Here is a 19,691-nt window from a genome sequence, read left to right as displayed (position 1 = left end):
CCCATTTTGGTTACACCTAAGTAAATATCACTGTGGTAATGGAGTAAAAAAGGACCAATTTCTATGAAGCCTTGGGTCTGGGTTTACCCAGTGTATTCATATAAATGTCATCGTACTTCAGGCTCTCAGAGACGCTACGAAGAACTGAGCCCGTCCTACAGGTGAAGAGACTGAGGCCTGGAGTGTTCATGTGGCCTTTCCCATTCTAGGTCACATGGCTGGAGCTTAAGCTCAGCTCTTCAGACAGGCAGACCGATGTTCTTCCCACTGAGATACCAGATTCATGAAGGCAAGGGCCTCTCCTGCATTCACAGTGCCAGGCCTGACATGGTGAACCCAAAGCCACGTCAACGTGCGCTTTCTCTAACCGCAGGCACTGCACGTGCCACTGAACTTGGATGGGACCTGGCCACTGCAATCCACAGCCGGGTGGAGCGCTGGCTTCTGAAGACAGGTTAGCGTGAGTTCCCATTTGCATAGTACCGGCAACTTTCCACCTGCTGTTTCTGAAGGAAGGAAAAGCGAAGAGAGCGAAAGGAAGGCTAAGTTGACTATGGCCATGGCCACCATGGAAGGACCTGGTCGTCTGTGCTGTGGTCAGGAGCCCCCGGCGGGTGGGCGGGCAGGCGGCTCCCACAGCCACGCCCTGAGGGTCCTCTGCAGATCGAGGTGTTAGAGGAAAAGGCCTTGAATTCCACCGTCTGTTCATTCTGAGTTGGTGGAACCAGTAAAAACGAAATGCCTTCCTCTTACGGCCTTGGTGTGAACTCTGAATTTCATTTAGATCTTTATATCTTAAGAATTACTGAACTGTCAACAGCAAAATAGAATAGGGTTTTAGCACTTTTTTTAAAAAAATCACAAAAGCTAGTTTTTATAACATAATGGGGGTTGGGAGGGAAAACTATAAACAGCCTTGTTGACATTTTTTCTGTAAATGGAAACTATTCCTTCCCTCTACTTCCCCTTTAAAATTTACTACATTTTTGTAATAAATACTTGGTCCAAGAACGGCTCTTTTCCGCAGGAAATGTGGCTTAGATTCGAGGCTGCTGGATGTCTGGAAGCGTCTGCCCTTTCTCTCTCGGCAAGGCTGATTGGTTATCAGGATGTGGGATCCAGGTCCCAGCTCAAGACCGAGTGACGATGGAAGGCCACCTGACTGGTACAGGCTGCATATGGGGTAACATATCCCAGGAGATACACTAAGGAACACCGACCTCTGATATTCTTATCAAATGTGCATGGACCTGTGGGGAGATGCTGGCTGCAAAAAGCAGGCCTGTACCAGCCTCAGCCTAAGGGTGGAAGCAGGGGGAGGGGCCATGGGAGGAAGAGAGGCTCCATTCAATTATCTCCTCCTTCGGTTTCCATGGAGATGGCACAGGAAGCTGCTCAGAACTTTCTCAGTGGGAACAAACAGAGGCTCCCATTCACCATCACCCAGGCCTCGCTGGCCATGCTGGCTGCTGTGCTGTCTGGGTGCAGAGGAGCCCGAGGAGGGATTCGGGGCCCAGGCTGCCAGCCCCTCTTCCCTCAGCTGCTCTGAAAGAGCAGAGGAGTCCATGATGCCATCTCTGAAGGCCAAAGCTGGAGGGCCTGTGGGCAGAGGCGACCTTTCCCGGCCTTGCTGACGCAGTGACCGGCCACCTCAGGGCGTGGCTGTGGGAGCCGCCTGCCCGCCCGCCCGCCCGCCGGGGGCTCCTGGCCACAGCACAGACGACCAGATCCTTCCATGGTGGCCACGACCATAGCCAACTTAGCCTTCCTTTCGCTCTCTTCGCTTTTCCTTCCTTCAGAAACAGCAGGTGGAAAGTTGCTGGTACTATGCAAATGGGAACTCACGCTAACCTGTCTTCTCAGATCTCATTTTTTATTGAGGTATAACTGGCACGGAATATTGCTAGTTTCAGGTCTACTACACAATGACCACTACACAATGTATATTGGGAAATCGCCACCACAAGTCCGGGGAACGTCCGGCACCGTTCCGATCTCGATTTTAAATTCCCACACATCCCTGCACCTCCAGTTCTGTGCCCACTAAGGGCACTCTGCACCGTGTCATCCGGGCTGGTGTCACAGGCTCTCTGACTGCCTCCCCTCCTCCCACTTCGGATCCTGCGGCTTTATCCCAAGTGACACACGGGCAGCTGCCAGAGGTGATCGCATACCAACGGCGCTGCCAGGGTCACCACAACGACAAATGACCTCCGCCAGGGTCAGCACACCGGCCCCTGGCTCCACGGATGATTGAGAGGTGGAGCAGAGGCTCAGAGCTTCAACCCAATGGACAAGAAATGGGTGGGCAGTGAGCCCGCTGCTGGAGATCCTCCTGGGGATCACAGCGCCAGAGTCCCCATCGGGAGATCCAGGCCATTGTGCCTGGGTGGGGCCTAGGGCCGTCTGGTCAACAAGCTCTCCGGCTCACTCTGACAAATGGATGTGGCCTGGAACCCCCGGTTTGAATTGGTTGGTTCTGGGAAACATCCTCCTTCTCCATGCCTCCTATCCTAGTTCAATACCCCCGAGATGCAGACAGCAGTCTCATAGTGAGAATTTCAGAAAAGAATACACAATACAATAAGATAAAACAAGCAGGCAGTGACTCCTAACATAAGGTGTTTCTTGGACAAAATTTCCGGACAAGAGGCTGGGGGCTGGGTTTAGTGTTGACTGGAATGTACCTGGAGGGCAGAAGACACTCCTCAAGGACTGGATGACGGAATGAGCCCAAGTTTCAGACCTTCAGGATCTCTCCTCTTCGCACTGGTCTGCCTGCCTCCTGGGGGGCATCCGATCCCACCTCCTTACCTGACAGGCAACTCCTGTGCGGACTGAGCCACGTGCCCACCCCCACCGGTGCTGCACACACCTCAGCGGCCTGAATTCTGCCTTCCTCTGCATTTAGGCCTAAGAAACAAGTTATCCCTCCCATGCTCTCCTGGGGAACCTGCAGTGGACTTGCCGGCCATCAGGTGGGCTCAGCTAGAGGCCGTTTCCCAGAATCCGCTCCCTGCACAGTGCCTGGTCCCTGTGGGTCACACGCGAGTTCATGTGCAATGCGGCAAGCAGAAGTAACGCAGTGGTCATTTTCTTTCCACAGCGTCACGTGTCCCCTGGGTCACTGGGTGGCTGGGCAGAGGGAGGCCCTCAGGGCTTGAATCCCTGCGATTCCCCTCCTGGGGTCCTCGGGCCCCGGACCTGCGGCCTGCTCCGCTCCTGAGGAACGAGGGGCACCGGTGCTTCTGCAGGTTCCTTGCACTGCTCACCGTGCAAGGGCCTCGCCTGGAGGTGGTGAGATGACGTGGGTTCCGCCCATTCTTGGTGGCTGTTTGTCCTCTTTCCCCGCTTTCTGCATCTCCCCCCCCCCCCCCCCCCAAATGCCAGTCCTGTTGACTTCATGTCATATCACCATCCTCCCTTGGGCTACCTTCACACCTGCTTCCCCTAGAGGGCCCTGCCTGATACCGAGCCTATGCGGCCCCCACCGCATGCCTGCCCCCCAAAGACAGACTGTCCCTCCTCTGGCAGGTCCTCTGCACTAAAGTCAGCTGACAGTGTATCATCTTGTCGTGCCTTCTTCAGGCTGTGAGAGGACAGCCACCTTCCCTCTCCTGTCCACCCTCCCAGGGCCTCCCTTACTTGTCTGCACAGCAGACACTGGGGAAGGTGAGCTCAGGTAAACGTCCCCGGCCACCGAGCCCACTACGGGTCCTCCCTCAGCACCTCAGTCTCCGTGGCCCCTGGGGTGGAGTCTATGCAGAAGGCCTGACCCGGTAGATAAATAGGTCTGGGTCAGGGGTCCACCACTGCCTCGCCCAAGGCTGTGACCGTGACCGTCATGATCTCGGAAAGGTACTTGAGTCCTTATAAACCTCTATAAGCTACCATTTCCTTAGAAAGATTTATTTTACACATAAGAATGGTGGGTCTGGGTCTTGCCTCACCTGCCAGGATAGGAATGTACTTAAGTACGGACAGCCTCCCTCCCCTTCACCCCAAAGGGTGAGGACCTCACCTGCAGAACAGAGAGTAGCCAGCCGCCACCCTCCACACCGAGCGCTTCCTGGCCATCACGCCTGTCTCCGGCGGTGCGGCCCGGGCGTGGGGGCTCCAGCCTGGGCCGGGCCAGCTGGAGGCTCATTCCCCAGACGGGGTGAAAGGCAGCAGAGTCTTCAGAGCAACAGCTGAGGTGGAGAGGTCTGGCGCAGCTGGCCTGCCCCGAGCCCGTGCGCTCTGGAATGCGGAGCCCTTCAAATATGCTGTGCGACGCAGTGCACACGTGAGCAGGCACCGATCCGCCCGCACAGACACATACCTCCGGGGGGGGGGGCTGTCTCCCGGCCCCGCCCCCTCTCTGGGGCACCAAAAGGAAGGCTCAGGAGGGAATGGCCTGTTGGAAGTGGCCATCAAGGGGCGCTGTGTACGGCCCCATGTCCTCAGACTGGGGTATGAAAACTACAGTCACACTTGTCACTGTCCTGGGCAGCGCCCCGCCATACAGAGGAGTGGGGGGGAGGCGGAGAACAAACAAGGGCAGCATGGGCACCGTGTCCAATGCCAGGCACTGCGCTGGGCATCCTGCACAGTGACCCTCAGAGAGAGGTCACCTGGCTCGTTATTGATTAACCTGAGGTCAGAGAGCAGAGAAGTTAAGTCCACAACTAGCAGAACTTACATTCTGGCTCACGCTCTGTCCACACCAACGCCGACACCAGCGAGAGCAAGCTGCCTCGGTGGACCGTCTGCGCAGAGCTGGGGCTCAGGGCGGGCTTTGGACTGGGTAGCAGTATGAAAGAGGGCTCAGGCCACAAGGGAGCTTGGAGACCACTTGACTCACGCTCATCTCTGTGTAACTGAGCCGAAGCCGGCAGGGGAGGAGGAATGGAAGGGGGGGTGCGGCCACTAGGGGGCGGAGGGGGTGGGGGGAAGGTGACGAGGAGTGCGCTGAAAGTACCAGCCCCTGACACTGACCTTGTCCCCGTACCCACAGTCTTGGCAGATGGCAGTTTACCCGCCTTGGGAGACGGTAAATGAAGTAAACAGAAAGAATACATAATGTGCACGCCGATGCCTGGTTCTTGGTGCAGCCCATTTACTTTGTGAAACCCACACTTGCGGTCCTGCCTGCCCTTCCCCCCTGGTGAGCTCAAAGGGCCAGACGGTGCAGGACGGTGGGCACTCAGCGAGGACACGGCCCCCTAAACCAGGCCAGCCCGACGTGTGACCTACCCTCAAGGACAGGCTGCCACTTGGCTGCTTCACACCGGGGCCCATGTGCTCATCCCCCACGGGAAGACCTGGTGTTCCCCTCCCCACCACGGCCCTGCCACAAACAGGATGTGGAAACAGGATGCATTTGTCTCAGCTCCAGGGACGAGGCTTGACCTGGATTTCCCAGCAAAGGCGCAGCCTCAGCAGCGGTGCTCTCGCTGGGCCTGGTCTGCGCCCCAGGGCCTTTCGTGACCCCGAGCAGGTCTCTAGTGCTCAGGTCTGTGGAGAAGGAACAGAGAGCCCCAGCTGGTCACACGGGAAAGAAAGCTCTCAGGACCGAATGGCAGACCCAGCGCCACCACACACACACACACACACACACACACACACACGCATGCACAAGCACACACTCTCTTACATACATGCTCTCGTTTACTGCAGTCCATTGCAAAAGTGGCAGGAATGCCCACTTCACCTCAACTCTGCAGATCAGGGAAGGCTCAGGGAGGAGTAAAGGTCAGAGCTGGATTTAAGGTTGAGTGGAGCTTGCCAGGGTGGGAGGGCAGTGAGAGTGGGGGACAGACAACCCCCAGAAGGAGCATCCATTTCAGAGGCACAGCATGCCTGTCTGAGAAACAGCAGGCGCTTCACCTTGCCTGGAGAGCAGGTCCAAGGACAATGCAAGGGCACAGGTAGGCAGACAACAGATATGGGTGGGGGGAGAAGTGGGGGAGGAAGGCAAGGGCGGAGATGCAAGCCATCCGGAGAGTCACAGATGAGTGAGAGGAACTGGAACAAGTACATAACAAGTGCAAGGGCTTCTTCCCTGAGGTCTCCAAGAAAGAAGAAGGTGAAGACCAAGGTTTTCAAGGTGGAGAAAAGGATCAAAAGACTCATCATCAGCTTGCCAGGGAAACAAAATCCATGAACAAGCCATGTGCAAGTGGAGTGAACACTTGCACAGAATATTCGCCAACTGCAGTCCATCCACTTATTCCATTCCATAACACTGCTCTACTGGCTTCCCCGCCTTTTAGTTATCTTCCGCTTCCATCACCCTGTAGATTCTTTTTTTTTTTTTTTTTTTTTTTTTTTGGACGTTTTCACCATAAAATCGTTCTAGTGTAGTCATAGGTAATGAAAAAGTGAAACTTGAATCACTGAATGTTCAGCTCTGGTGAATGACTTTGCAGAAAAGAGCTTATGAATAGTGGCTAAGGAGATGCCTGGAGATTTATTTTGGACCTTCCTGCCTCTATAAATAAATGAGATCCAGTTTATATCTGAATTAGAGTAAAACTTGCTCCTACTTCCCAGAGAACCACTGGAATGCAGGTTTAAAGTGCTGCCATTTAATGCTAAGGAACTCAATGGGCCTCATACAGCTCCATTGCATAAGCAATGCAATTATCAGTACTTTGAATTATTGATATATACTGGAGAGGTTAGAGAATGGGTTCCCAACTGGGATCAAATCTGGGCTCAACCACTCATTACCTGTGTAGCCTTGAGCAACTTATTTACCTCTCTGGACCTCAGTTTCTACATTTGTAAACAGAAATAATATTGTACTGAACCTCACAGGGTTGCTGGATTTAGTGAGTCAATGGTAAATGCTTAGACCAGTTCCTGGCCCATAATAAGCATTCAATAAACATTATCGACCATTTCCTGCTTTTTCTTTTCCAATATTCAGTCGGTCGAGCCAACACCTTTAAGACTACATCTTTCTAGATACACACCCAGATAAAACCACAGGCTCCTCCACAAGTTTCCTCAGAAGTAATCAATCTAACTAATCCTGACACATAGCTCATGTGTTAGATACCGAGCTAGTTTTCAGATTACCCTGCCATTCTGTATGCACACACACACGGAAGCTTACATTATTGTGGGAAATACGGCCAGCTACCTACACACTATCTCTTCTCCCTCCTTCCGTGGGAAGCCCCACTTGTTCAGGGCAGCACTGGGCTCAGCTAAAAACTCACTTCTCCAAACTCCCCTTGTCTATGGAGGCCAACTGCCCCAATTCTGGGAACCCTTTCTTTGCTTTCTTTTTCCCCAAAGCACCATCTTAGACATATGCTTTTTCCTAGTCCATCTCCCTACATGCAGCTCTTGTGAGCTCTTCATCACAATATCCTGGAGCCCGGGCCAGCATCCTGTGCACAGAGCTGGTGCTCACCGTGCAGGCACTGCAGGGAGACCCGGGTGGGATACAGGGCTGCATGGGCTCACACACCAAAAAAGACACAGCCTGGTTCCTGACAGCTTACTGGGCCTCAGTGCCAACCAACCATGGGACAAGGGTTATCTAATGAACCTTGGGTTTGTTTATGCCCCTATTTGTCACGCTTTCCGAGGCTAAACTTGTTTCTAACAGATAGGGTTATAAAGGTATCTCTGAGCAAAATGGCTCAGAGATACCTTTTTAGAAATTCTTGAGACTAACGGGTAAATAACAAGACGTTTAACTAACATTTACCCTTTCAGCCAGTTGACACAAACCGAAGATTGGTGTAATGAAGTAGGCAGTCTCAATAGCCAACATAAATAGATACAAATAGAAGAGGTTCAAGTGAAAGCTCCCTTGGTCTTCTTTATTATATTTCGGTGAAAGCACATGGAGAGATTAGACAGGCTGTAATAAAATAAGGATAAATGGGGCCTTTCTCGAACCAGGGAGGGTTGGTTTGTTCTATACCTCTCTAGCTCCCCATCTATCTGCTTCTCTATCGCCTAGCATCTATCTATCATGCAGGTCACCCACATCTCCAGGCCAAATTAGTATCAGCTAGCAGCCCCACTAGGCAGGGTATCAGGGGCAGTGATGTCAGCTGTCGGACTTCTTACTGCCTGTCTCTCTACAAAACGCCCACCTTTTTTGGTCATATCTATCCATCTATCTATCTAATATACAAAGTGTCCCCTTGGGAGTTCAACCTGGAGTTCAATCGCTCGCTATGGCATTCACTGACCACCAGGGGGAGATGTAGAACGAAGGAAGGCTCCAGCCAGCAGCCAGTGGCTGGGGAAGGAAGACCCCACCTGGCCCCGATCACTGCCAAGCCTAGGGGCTCTACCTATGCACAAATTTCATGCACTGAGCCTCTACTATTACTATAATTTAAGACCTGTATTACTATATTACTGTTAAATGCTAGATACTCCTGGGAGAGCTGGTGTGTTTTTTAGAAATCAAACATTTGCTTTACAATTAATGCCTGAAACTTTCCGTAAACAGGTTTCAACTAGGGGGGAAGGGAAGAAGCACGGTGTGCCCAGGCCCCTGAGACAACTGGGTGGGGTGAGGGAGACCGTAGTTCTGGAAGGCAGGAGTCACAAGGGCCAGTGGCTCGATTCCCATGTGGTCTAGCGCAATCTGCGTCTAAGGGCAGGGCTACTGCAGGATCCATCCATTTTTGTTGACTGAGTTCTCTTGCCTTTCAAATGAAAAGCATAAGGCAATTTCTGCCCCGTAAAACAACACAGCTGACTCAGAGGGATATTTTGGTTGGCACCAGACACAGCCCTCTGGTTTGCCAGGTCATCCTCCAGGGCTTGTGAAGTTACCAGCAAGCATTTAGATCTAAAGACTAACAGGATTTTGCATTTCAAAGTATTTGCATTTTCAAGTACACAAACACAAACAATTCAATATAAACACTGTGTTAAACCTACTCCCACTGTAATCTGACCTAGAGTGCCCAGAGTGATACCTCAATCTTTCTAGATAATCCTTTATAGAAGATTTAATCCAAAATAATTATTAATTTAAGAATAGGTACCCCCATTCTTCAAGACATAGTAAAAATTGATTCTGGCAAGAATCATTAAATGAATCTCCTAGCCGCTGTGGCTCAGTGGACTCAGGTTTTATTCCTGGTCAGAGAACATACCCAGCTTGCAGATTTGATCCCCAGTCAGGTGGAGTATGGGAGACAACTAATCAATGTTTTTCTCTCTCTCTCTCTCTCTCTCTCTATATATATATATATATATATATATATATATATATATATATCCCTTCCTCTCTCTCTAGAATCAATTTTTTTTTTTTTTTTAAAGAAAGGAATTTAAAACTACTAGGTAAAAATTTGATGAGGAACAAGATACAGACATGGTCTCAGGTGACCTCCCACAGAATATTTTTTAATGCAAAGGGAAAATTGTAACTTCTCAATTAATAATGCTTGATTGCAATTAGTAACACCAATAATGGAACAAGCAGATATGAGGCACTGAGGAGAAAAACATCAAAACTGCATTTTCTGAATCTCAAAAAGAAACTCAGATTGAGGACTATTTCACAAGACAACCAACCAGCTTACACTCCTTAAAAATATCAACATCAAGAAGGACCAAGAAAAGCCAAGAAGTCCTTTCAGATTAAATGTGACAAGAAACATGGCATGCAAATGCAATGAAAGATTTTTGCTAAGTGTTGTATTGAAAAAGAAGTGTTCTAACAAACACTGCTGGGACAATGGAGGAACCCTGAATATAAACTGTACTTCAGGAGAGTCAGTATTCAAATGCCTCTACCTGGTAAGTATAGTGTGGCTGAAAGAGACTGGCTGCGGCCTCAGGAGACAGAAGCTGGAGTATTTAGGGCAGTGAGCTGTGTTGTCTGCAATTTACTCCCAAGTTGTTCGGCAGTAACAATTAGTGATATTATAGAGGAAGAAGAGGGAGCAAGAGTGCGAAAATCGGCGAGTCGACGTGAAAGTTCTATGGACATTCATTGCACAATTCTAAATTTACTTTAAGTTTAACATATTTTCAACAGTTCTTCGAAGTAAAAAAAAAGAATTCCATGATTCTTAAAAACTACTAATAAGAAAGTGAAGAGTAAAATGTATTAAAACTTGCCATTTATTTAGAAACTTAAGTGAACCCTTCGAAGTTTAAGTGAACCCTTTGAGAGAACACAAACAAAATGGCAGTTCTGCAGATGAAGAGGTCGGTCTGTCAACAGCGTTCCTGCATGTAGGCTTTCCATTTGTGTTGTTGTTGTTAACCTCAGAGGAGGCCGTAGTCTCTCTGCCGGCCACAAGAGTCGGGCCACATCTCACTAAGTGAAGGATACAAACACGGAAAGAATGACTCCCCACAATTGAGGGGAAGAAGAAAGGCCAAGCCTAAGATTAGTACAAATTTGGTGAGTCACAGCCTCTCGGGAGGAAAGACGAACATTTCTTGTTTCCTGAAGGATTTTGGAGATTCTGAGGGAACCCCTGGGGCAGGTGAACCTACAGCCCACTCACTCAACACTTCCGCCCACCTCAGCTCAACACCACAGTACCTCCAGTGTCAAGGTCACTGTCAAGTCAAATCTCTCAACTAGTTGCTGGGATTCTCTTTGTTGCTGGCAGAATATATGCCACTAAAACAAAGGAAACTCAAGATAATTACCAATTTGGCTCAGTGGATGGAGCATCAGCCTGCAGACTAAAAGGTCCCAGGTTCAATTCTGATCAAAGGCATGTGCTTTGGTTGCGGGCACATCCCAGTGGGGGATGTGCAGGAGGCAGCTGAGCAATGTTTCTAACTCTCCTTTCCTCTCTGTAGAAAACTCAATAAAATATATTAAAAAAAAAAAAAAGATAATTGCACATCCATCCATCCACCAACCTTGAGTGAGCAGTGGCCTTGGTTTTCTTCTGTGCATCACCCCGCACGGGCCTCAGCCCTGAGCCAGATCTGCTGAGCCTCTGCAGCTGAGAGCTGAAGGCTTGGCACAGCAGCCTTCCCCCCGAGGAGCGGCCGGGCCAGCAGCACACACACGTGGATGGATTAGGCAGGGCTGTGCTGTAAAGCACACACACACACGCTCTCCCGACGTGTGCTTTTCATTCCAGAAATACTTCATTCCTAAACCACTTCTATGTCTCTCTTGGCATGAAACGGTCTCAGTGGCCCCGTGCCAAAGGAAGTGCCTGTTTAAACAAGTGGACTTTCTTAAACTTTCTTTACCTCAGGAGGTCATAAATAGAACATTCTAGCATAATTATAAAGGAATAAAGGAGAAACGGGAAAGGTCACAGAAAAAAAGAAAGACATGTGTGTTGTTTTTATACTGGGCAAAAGAAACACGGAACATACGAGCTGTAACATAGAATTACCCTCCAAGGGAGTTAAAAAGGACTGGGTCCAAGTTAGGACGACGGGGAAGCAAAAACATTACCTTGAAGGTCCTCGAGCATTTGCCACCTTCTGTCACAAGCCTTAATCCCTATTCTAAGGTCACTCACCGAATCAAATTACAGAGGAGGGTGTTTCAATCACGGCTTTATCCTAGAATGTAATTTTGTCCCTTGCTTCCTTATTTATGGCTTTCATCGTATACCCAAAACTAATGTAGAAGAAGAAAACCCATTTTGGTTGACTGAACTGTCCTTCCCCTTTCTCCACGCTCACATCCAGGTGTTCATTTAAGGTTCCATCACAATACGCAGTGTGAAATCAATAACTCTCCGCAGAATCGTTAGGCATCACTAGGTAAATTACAATTAAAATCAACGCTCTTATTATCTACCTATAGACAGGAACGGGCAAAAGTGCGTTTACAGTCATTATTTATTATTGTATTATTTACTTGTATTATTTGTCTTCTTATTGTTGTTAACATTTCATATCCTTACTTACGATTTGTCTTCCAGGTAATGATCGCTGGTAATTTAACTACCAGCCCACAAAAGTGGACACTTATACAAAAACCTACTTTTGCCCACCCCTGTACATGTACTCATACACACAACATACAAGGAAACTGACATCAAGCTCCACAGAACATACACAACGCGATCCCCCTCCATATGGATCTGAAAGACCCTTTTCTTAGAATTTCTGACCCTGAAACTTACTTTCTTTCCACTTCTGGTGTTGATGCGGCGCTACAGAAACCAAGCGACTCCTAGGAGAGAGAATTCACAGCATCAGTACAGGCAGAGCGGCAGGCTTCGTCAGAATATCACTTCGAAAACAAAAAGCAGAAGCAACGAGAGGTGACTAAAGCCACTGTGCTTACTTCGATCTGGGACCGCAGCTGAAGTGATGTGGGGCTGGCATCGGCTTTCTCCTAAAACAGAACAGATGCTGGTTTAATGCGACTTCCAAACGTGGCACACAGCAAGACCAGTCGGTCTGTAACCAGAGATGGGGGAATTTGGGAAGCGCTGGGCTGCAGTGGGAGGGGATGGCGGAGATAAACAGGTTTTCTGGGAAAACTAAAGTGTTTTGAAAATGAGAGCGCTAGCCTCTTAAAATAGAACCGTTTTTTTCTGAACTCCACAGCCTGTCAGGCAATTTTATATGCAGAAGCAAAAGGTACAATCTAACGGAAGAATACTGACAGATAATGATGACTTCTTTCTCTAGGTGTGATCAGCTGGTCGCTGGGACACAGAATTGACAGCGACTTGTTTGTGTTCTGTTTCTTTTTCAATGGAGTTCCCATCTGAATATATAAAATTCCCATCTGAATATATAAAGTTCTGAATATATGCAGGGCACTCCGTAATGCAGGGCTAATTGTAAGTATCTTTAGGAAAAGTAGAAAGTTAGCTTGGTGTTATCTCATATTCCTAAGAACCACCAGGCTCCTAAAGGGCACATGAATTTCTCTGGATGAAAATGTGAAAACAAAAAAACGTCCAGCATTTAGTAAAAAGTAAATGTTTTACTTTTTAAAAATTTTTAGTAAAGGCAGGACGTGGCAAGTGCACTGAGGAGTCATTAAGTCACAAAGAGGAAGCAAACACTTCTAGAGATAAAATCATGTTGTACAGCACTCTCACTTTACAGTTAAAAAAAAAAAATCGGACCGAAACTGGTTTGGCTCAATGGTTGAGCATCGGTCTGCGGACCGAAAGGTCCAGGGTTTGATTCCGCTCAAGGGCATGTACATTGGTTGCAGGTACATCCCCAATATGGGGCGTGCAAGAGGCAGCTGGTCGATGTTTCTCTCTCATCGACGTTTCTAACTCTCTATCTCTCTCCCTTCCTCTCTGTAAAAAATCAATAAAATATATTTTACAAAAATATATCGGTATCCCCTTGGAAAGAAAAAGAAAACTAAACCAGTTACCTGTGATGAAAGTAATTAGTGAAATCAGCTTTGGCAGCAGAGCAGGTGTTAGAAGGTGCCACAGGGAAGTAAGAGTGAGTGGAGTACAGGCCACCACACTGACAATCCCCAAGGAGAGGAAAATTCTAACTCGACAGGGGTGCTGACGGCGAGGCCCTCACCAGTGTGTGGCCCACTGACCAGGGCCAGTCCCTCCTGAGCAACAGGCCCTAAGCAGGACGATGGGCAGTTTTACAGGAGCACTATCACTAACGTCATACACGTCTGAAATAGTATCAGATGATATTCAGCTGTGTTCATAATTGTCACATTCTTTAGGATTGCACATGTACTCTATGTAGACTGTTTTGTGAATTTCAGCTAACCTTCTGGAAATAGGACCAGGTCAACTCAAGGCCTGGGAGGGGAGGGTGGAAGGTAGGTAGGAGTCAATGGAAAAGAAAGGGGGGGTGGGGAGAGGGTGAGAATCTGTTTTTCTTTCAACAATAAAGACCTATTTACTTTTTAAAAATATATATTTTATTGATTTTTTTACAGAGAGGAAGAGAGAGGGATAGAGAGTTAGAAACATCAATGAGAGAGAATCATAGATCAACTGCCTCTTGCACACCCCCTACTGGGGATGTGCCCACAACCAAAGTACATGCCCTTGACCCGAATCAAACCCGGGACCTTTCAGTCCGCAGGCCGATGTTCTACCCACTGAGCCAAACCGGTTTCGGCAAGACCTATTTTTTTTTTTTAATTCTCACGTGCCATCTAATCGTTCAATTTACTATTCATGCAGCTGATTTCTTCATTAGCATGATTACCAAACTAGTTCGATATTTTTAAAACTTAGCAATAAACTAATAAAACAAGTGTAATTCAGAGTAAATTCATAAAAGTAAACAGGTAACTGGAATCTAGTCCAGATTCAGACTGCAAAGTGAAGGCACTGGGGTGCCATGGCCTGACAACGGGATGATTTGGGACAAGACAACCCACAGAGCTAAGTGCTGTCCTGGACCCACTCCCCCCAGTCCCGAGGCCTCGCCTGTTAGGAAAGCAGGGAATGGCATGAAGCTGCACAGAACTCCTATCTGGTGAATGTCCTGGTTTTCACTGCCATCTCTGCTCATTCCAGGCAAACCTGATACATCATTTTTTACAGGACAATATACGAAAACGTGTGAGTTACATTCCAAGTCCAGTTGGTATGACGTCAGACTCGGGTGTTATCCACAAAAGGGGTGCGTACTTCTGAGGTTCCCGGTGTGCCGTCCAATCCTGGGGCCCTGATAGCTAACCTCTTAACGTCCCATGGAGAAATTTACCAACTTAAACAGCAGGAGGTAAGCAAAGGTATATAGTTTGCCATGTTTTCATTTAAAGTCATCCTCTTCAGCAGATAGTATGGAAGACTCTCACAGTGATAATGAACTCTATTAGTTCCTCTGAAATTTTCTCTGAAATGCCCCTTTAATTATTACCCAACTCTAGGAGATGTCCTCCCAAAACCATTAAAAAGAATTTTTTTAATGCCCGATTCAACTCTCTCCCCTTCCTCAGTTCTTAACTTTTCTTCCCAAACTCTAAGTCTCTACCTAGTTAGGTAATAGTCCATAATAGGGCATTTTTTGCTAGCATTGTACATTTTTATCTGTGTTTTTATTTATGAGTGCATCTTTTGTCACTCAATATCGTAAGCATAACATTTTTGGTATGTTGTGCAAAATATACCTGTTCCTGTATCAGAAGTGGCTACTTGGTAACAACCACATTAAATGTTCCACGATCAATTCATCTTCACTAGTTATTTTGTTACTTATAATAAACATTTGAGTGTGTTTTTGCTACTTTTTAGGAAATTGGGGGGGGGGGGAGCGAGTGGTAGTTCAATATACAATGTGTTAAAACTCTTCCCTTTAAAATAATAGACCGAGTAAATGTTTCCATGCAGAACATCTGTTTTATCAGGAACAGGAGATGTTAAACAGGAGCTTTTGAACAATGATATTTCCGGTTGTGTTTTTCTTTTTCCCCCCCGTAGAACATCCCACAAAATAATGGGTTTTGTTTTTCTTAGAGCAAATATCAATTTCATCTCTTAAGGAAAGACTACCATCGTTATTAAGAAGTATTTCTTAGAGAAAACATATCCTCAAGTAAAAAAAAAATATTACACAAATAAGGAAAAGCTGTAAAACTGTCCACTAAGTAAGGACTTATATGATGTTTGGAGAGAAAACAGAAAGGACTACTAGAAAGTTCTATTACTATGGCACTGGTGGGTTCCACATTCAATCCATCACAAATGGGCAGGATAATTAATAATTGCTATCATGCATGTATGTGTGAACTATATGAAATATTTAAGACATAAATAAACATAATAAAAATATAGCCAACCTTTGTGGGCCCACAGAGCCTGAGACACGGAACATTACAGAGTGAAAGCTAGCAGGTATTCTGATATGCGCCAGGACAAAATACCTGTGTGCAGCGTATGAAATATGTCTTAATGGACTTGTCATATAGGTACGCAGTAGAACTGCTGGATGACATTTTTTTCTGTTTATCACAGAAAAAAAATTTTTTTTTTTCATGGTGCAATGTGGAGTGGAAATCCCTGATGGAATCAGACAGAGAGAGCACCAGCTAGTGCCAGCGATAAAGGGTGCTGCCTACAAAACAAAGAAGCAGGAATTCAGGTCAGATGGACGGAAATGCTCAAGACAGCCCCTGCCATGCCCAGTCTATAAATCAGGCTGCCAGTTCTGGGCTTCCAATTCCATTGCTTCTGGCATAGCGGGGAGGGCAGGAAGCCATGGTTCCTGAGTTCCAGCAGAAGGAAGCCCTGATGAAAGGGAAGGCAGAGTAATAAGAATTAAAGGGCCAGAGCCTAGCCCCAAACTACTTTATTTGGGAAAATATTGAGGGTTCATAGTATAGCTTCTGATTTGGAAGTCCTCGTGTTGATGGCAATAGCATCTATTTATCTTTGGTGCATGTTGTAATTTAGAGGATTTCTGAGGAACAAGATTCTGCTCTCCATTCTCAACATATTCTGACAGTTCTCTCCCTCAATAACCTACGCAGCAGTGACTACCACTGTGTAACAAATCACCCCAAACTTAACTGCAAAAAGAACAAACATTTTATCATGCTCACCTATTCTGTGGTCAGAATTCAGAAAGGGGACATGTGTGCTCCATGGTGCCTGGGCCTCCGCTGGATGATGGTTGGGGTCATACTCCTGGGGGAACTGGTGCTGGCTGGCAGCTGGGACCTCAGCAGGGGCTATCTGCTGGAACTTCACACAGGGCTGCTCCAGGGAGCTGCTTGGACCTCCCTCACAGTAGGGGGTTGGGTTTGAAGAGCAAGCATACCCAGAGAGCCCAGCAGGAGCTGCATTACCCTGTCTAACACAGCCTCTGACAGCATCCCTACTGCTGGAGTCACAAACTCTCCTAGAGGCAAGAGGCCACACAGCCCCACCTCTCATCAGGAGGAGAGAAGTCCCACGGTAGGAAGAGCCCTGTGTGGGGCTATCTTCATGGCCTGATTTAGGAATCAGCCTGCCATCCTGAGTGCCAAGGAGATGGGGCCTCAGCTACGTTCTCGAAATAAGGAATGAGATGAGACAATTTGATCCATGTTCAATATCCAGAGAGCCACATAACACTAGCAACTGAAACCGAACCTGTAATTGTAAATTAGAGTATTATGACTTAGTTTAAATTTTTTAAGTAATTTAAAAGGAAAGTGGGAGTATAAAAGTTGATATATGGATTAAGTTATTCATCAATAAGCCACATCTGGACACCTTTGTTACGGATGACAAATATCCCCTGGCTGGAGTGGCTCAGTTGGTTAAGCATCCTCTCATGCACCAAAGGCTCGCTGGTCAGGCCCCACATGTGTAGACGCGGGCTTGATCCCCAGGAGGAGGTACACAGGAAGCAGCCGATCAATGTTTCTCTCTCCCTCTCCCTCTTCCTTCCTCTCTCTCTAAAATCCATAAAAGCATATTTTTTAAAAAGAAAAGAAAAAGAATGACAAATATCATTGCCATTTAAAACTCTTAGTAAGTTTGTAAATTATAAATGCTAAAGGAATATCCCTACCTTAGTGAAACCCAAACTAAACATAAATGTAGGCCAACACGTGTGAGTGTATGTGTGCTTGCACACCCACGAAAAGGTCTGAGACACGCACCAAATGTTATCAGTTATTAACACTATCGTTCTCTTTGAGGTATTAATGTTTGTAATAACTAATGTCATAGAAAACCATGCGTAAACTTTATGAATAACAGGGAAGGTGCATGATAATTTTAGAAATCATCTGATATTCCTATTTTGACTGAAGGAGTCTAAACCATAGTACTCTATGGGTTTGGTTTGGTTTGTTTTTTTAAGGAATCAGATGACAAAAAAAATTTACTGGGGGTGGAGGACCTCAAATCCATTTCTTGTCAACTTGGACAACCTCTGGAAATAACAGCTCCCTAAATGTTTATTACATCTAACATAGAAGAAAAAAGAAAAAAAAAAAACAAAACAGTGTTTCTAGATGAAATCAGTGGCTTGCCAAAACCCAAACCAGCCGAAACTGGTTTGGCTCAGTGGACAGAGCGTCGGCCTGCAGACTGAAAGGTCCCGGGTTCAATTCCAGTAAAGGGCATGTACCTTAGTTTCAGGCACATCCCCAGTAGGGGATGTGCAAGAGGCAGCTGATCGATTATTCTCTCATCGATGTTTCTAACTCTCTATCCCCCTCTCTTCTTCTCTGTAAAAAAATCAATAAAATATATATATTTTTTAAATGTCTACGGGTACACCTATGCGCCCACCTGCTGGTGCAGGTGCAAGTACACCTCCAGTCACACCCACAGCACACAACTGAGGCTCTGGCCCTAAAGGACGACATTTTCACTCTACAGTGACGAAACCCTGGTGAAATACATGGGGCCAGAGTAAGATCCTAGGAAAGGTATCATGCCCGTTGCCCCACTCCAGCGTTGCTTCCACCTTGTTGTGGAAAGCCACACCTCTCCGCCCTCTAATGCTGCCAGTGCTCCACGCCAAATGAGGTTTACAGCTGTAAAAGCAGGAGGGAGAGAACCCTCTCCCGTTCCCAAAGCAGAGAGAGAGGAAGGTCAGGCGCCCACCAGCACAGCTCCAAGCCACGCTCTCCTCCCCGGAAGCCCAGGAAGGAGGAGGCGGAAAGGCGAGAGGACTGCACGCTGAGCAGGTTGGCCTGCACAGTGAACTCCACAAACACCATGTGAACACCACAAACACCACGGGTAACTGCTGAGGCCTTCCATTCAGGGAGGGTACCCCTCTAAACTCAGGTGGGGGGAGTGGGGCGGGGGGCTGTGAGGGGCGATTCACACATGCTTGTGGCATCTACCACTTTATAAGGAGACTCCCAGTAAGTTGTGTCTTGTTAGGAGAGAACACACTTTTTACCAGGAATAAAACTGACCTGAGTGCCATGACATGAACATAAATCTTAAAAGGCACAGGGAAGACATTTTAGTTATCCGAAAAAACAAGTCTACCCAGTTGAAGCACTCAACGTTTCATTTTTACCAGCAGGACCTGGCTTATCAACAAGACCGTACACATGGCCTCGGCACATCCCAGTGGAGAACAGGACATCCAGCCACGCTAGATGGTGTCACGCCCCCCAAGTGCAGCTGACAGCCCGCTGCAGTGGCTGATCCGGATTAAGAAAAGCAACAGGAAGCAACTGCATGACCCCACTTAACTTCACTTTCCCTCTGTTCCTCCCCATCTCCTCCTGCATCTAATCAGCCCTTAATTCTAAAGAGACGGAGTGCGCACATCCCACGTGCTAAGCACTGTTCCGGTCGGCCAGGGTGAAAGAGTGAGAAACGCAGCCAGGGCCTGCAGGGCGCCTGCCCTCTGGTGCCTCCTGGGGTCACCAGGAACCGTGCCCCTCGACGGCTCCCTCGCAGGCCCTGCCGTCCTGGCACGAGGCAGAGCCCTCTGAGCAGCAGTGCTCGGCTCTGGATGCCGCGTCTTCCGGAGGATAATGAAAACCGGGAGAACCTTCGCTAGCTCGGTGTCTGGAAATGGGATCACATAAACAGGATCAATGGGAGGAACTGGGCTGTTTACTCAGAGAAGGAAAGGGACACACAAACATATAAAAGGCTTCTAGGGAGCAGAGGCCAAGCAGCTGCCTGGAGCCGGTTCCCATGGTGCACAGCACCCTGAATGCTGCACACGGAGGGAGGATGCGAGGGGGGGAAGCACTTAGGATGTTTTTTAAGCAACACGATTATAAAGAAAAGAAAATCCAAGTATTAGTGAAGACACTAAGTACTGAACTGGTCTGAAACTTCCAAAGAAAACATTTTAGTCTT

The 19,691-nt window shown here is 47.6% G+C and overlaps 1 protein-coding gene across 11 annotated transcripts in view; it reads right to left on the bottom strand.

Annotated features, from left to right (window-relative positions):
• Nucleotides 1-19,691, bottom strand: part of SASH1 (SAM and SH3 domain containing 1) — a 288,978-nt gene that overhangs the window by 78,897 nt on the left and 190,390 nt on the right. For 7 of the 11 annotated variants that reach the window (XM_036415045.2, XM_036415044.2, XM_045572609.1 and 4 more), the window contains 2 exons: nt 12,251-12,301; nt 12,087-12,136 (listed from right to left, as the gene is read on the bottom strand). The exons of the other annotated variants lie outside the window; for them this stretch is intronic. In XM_036415045.2, the coding sequence (XP_036270938.1) occupies nt 12,087-12,136; nt 12,251-12,301 (101 nt within the window). The remainder of the gene's footprint in view (nt 1-12,086; nt 12,137-12,250; nt 12,302-19,691) is intronic. 11 annotated transcript variants of the gene reach the window in all.

The sequence above is a fragment of the Pipistrellus kuhlii genome, unplaced genomic scaffold, assembly GCF_014108245.1.
Source record: "Pipistrellus kuhlii isolate mPipKuh1 unplaced genomic scaffold, mPipKuh1.p scaffold_m20_p_5, whole genome shotgun sequence".
Classification (NCBI taxonomy): domain Eukaryota; kingdom Metazoa; phylum Chordata; class Mammalia; order Chiroptera; family Vespertilionidae; genus Pipistrellus; species Pipistrellus kuhlii.
The sequence above is the reverse complement of the archived record's forward strand: the minus strand, read 5'-3'. Positions and strand labels throughout refer to the sequence as shown.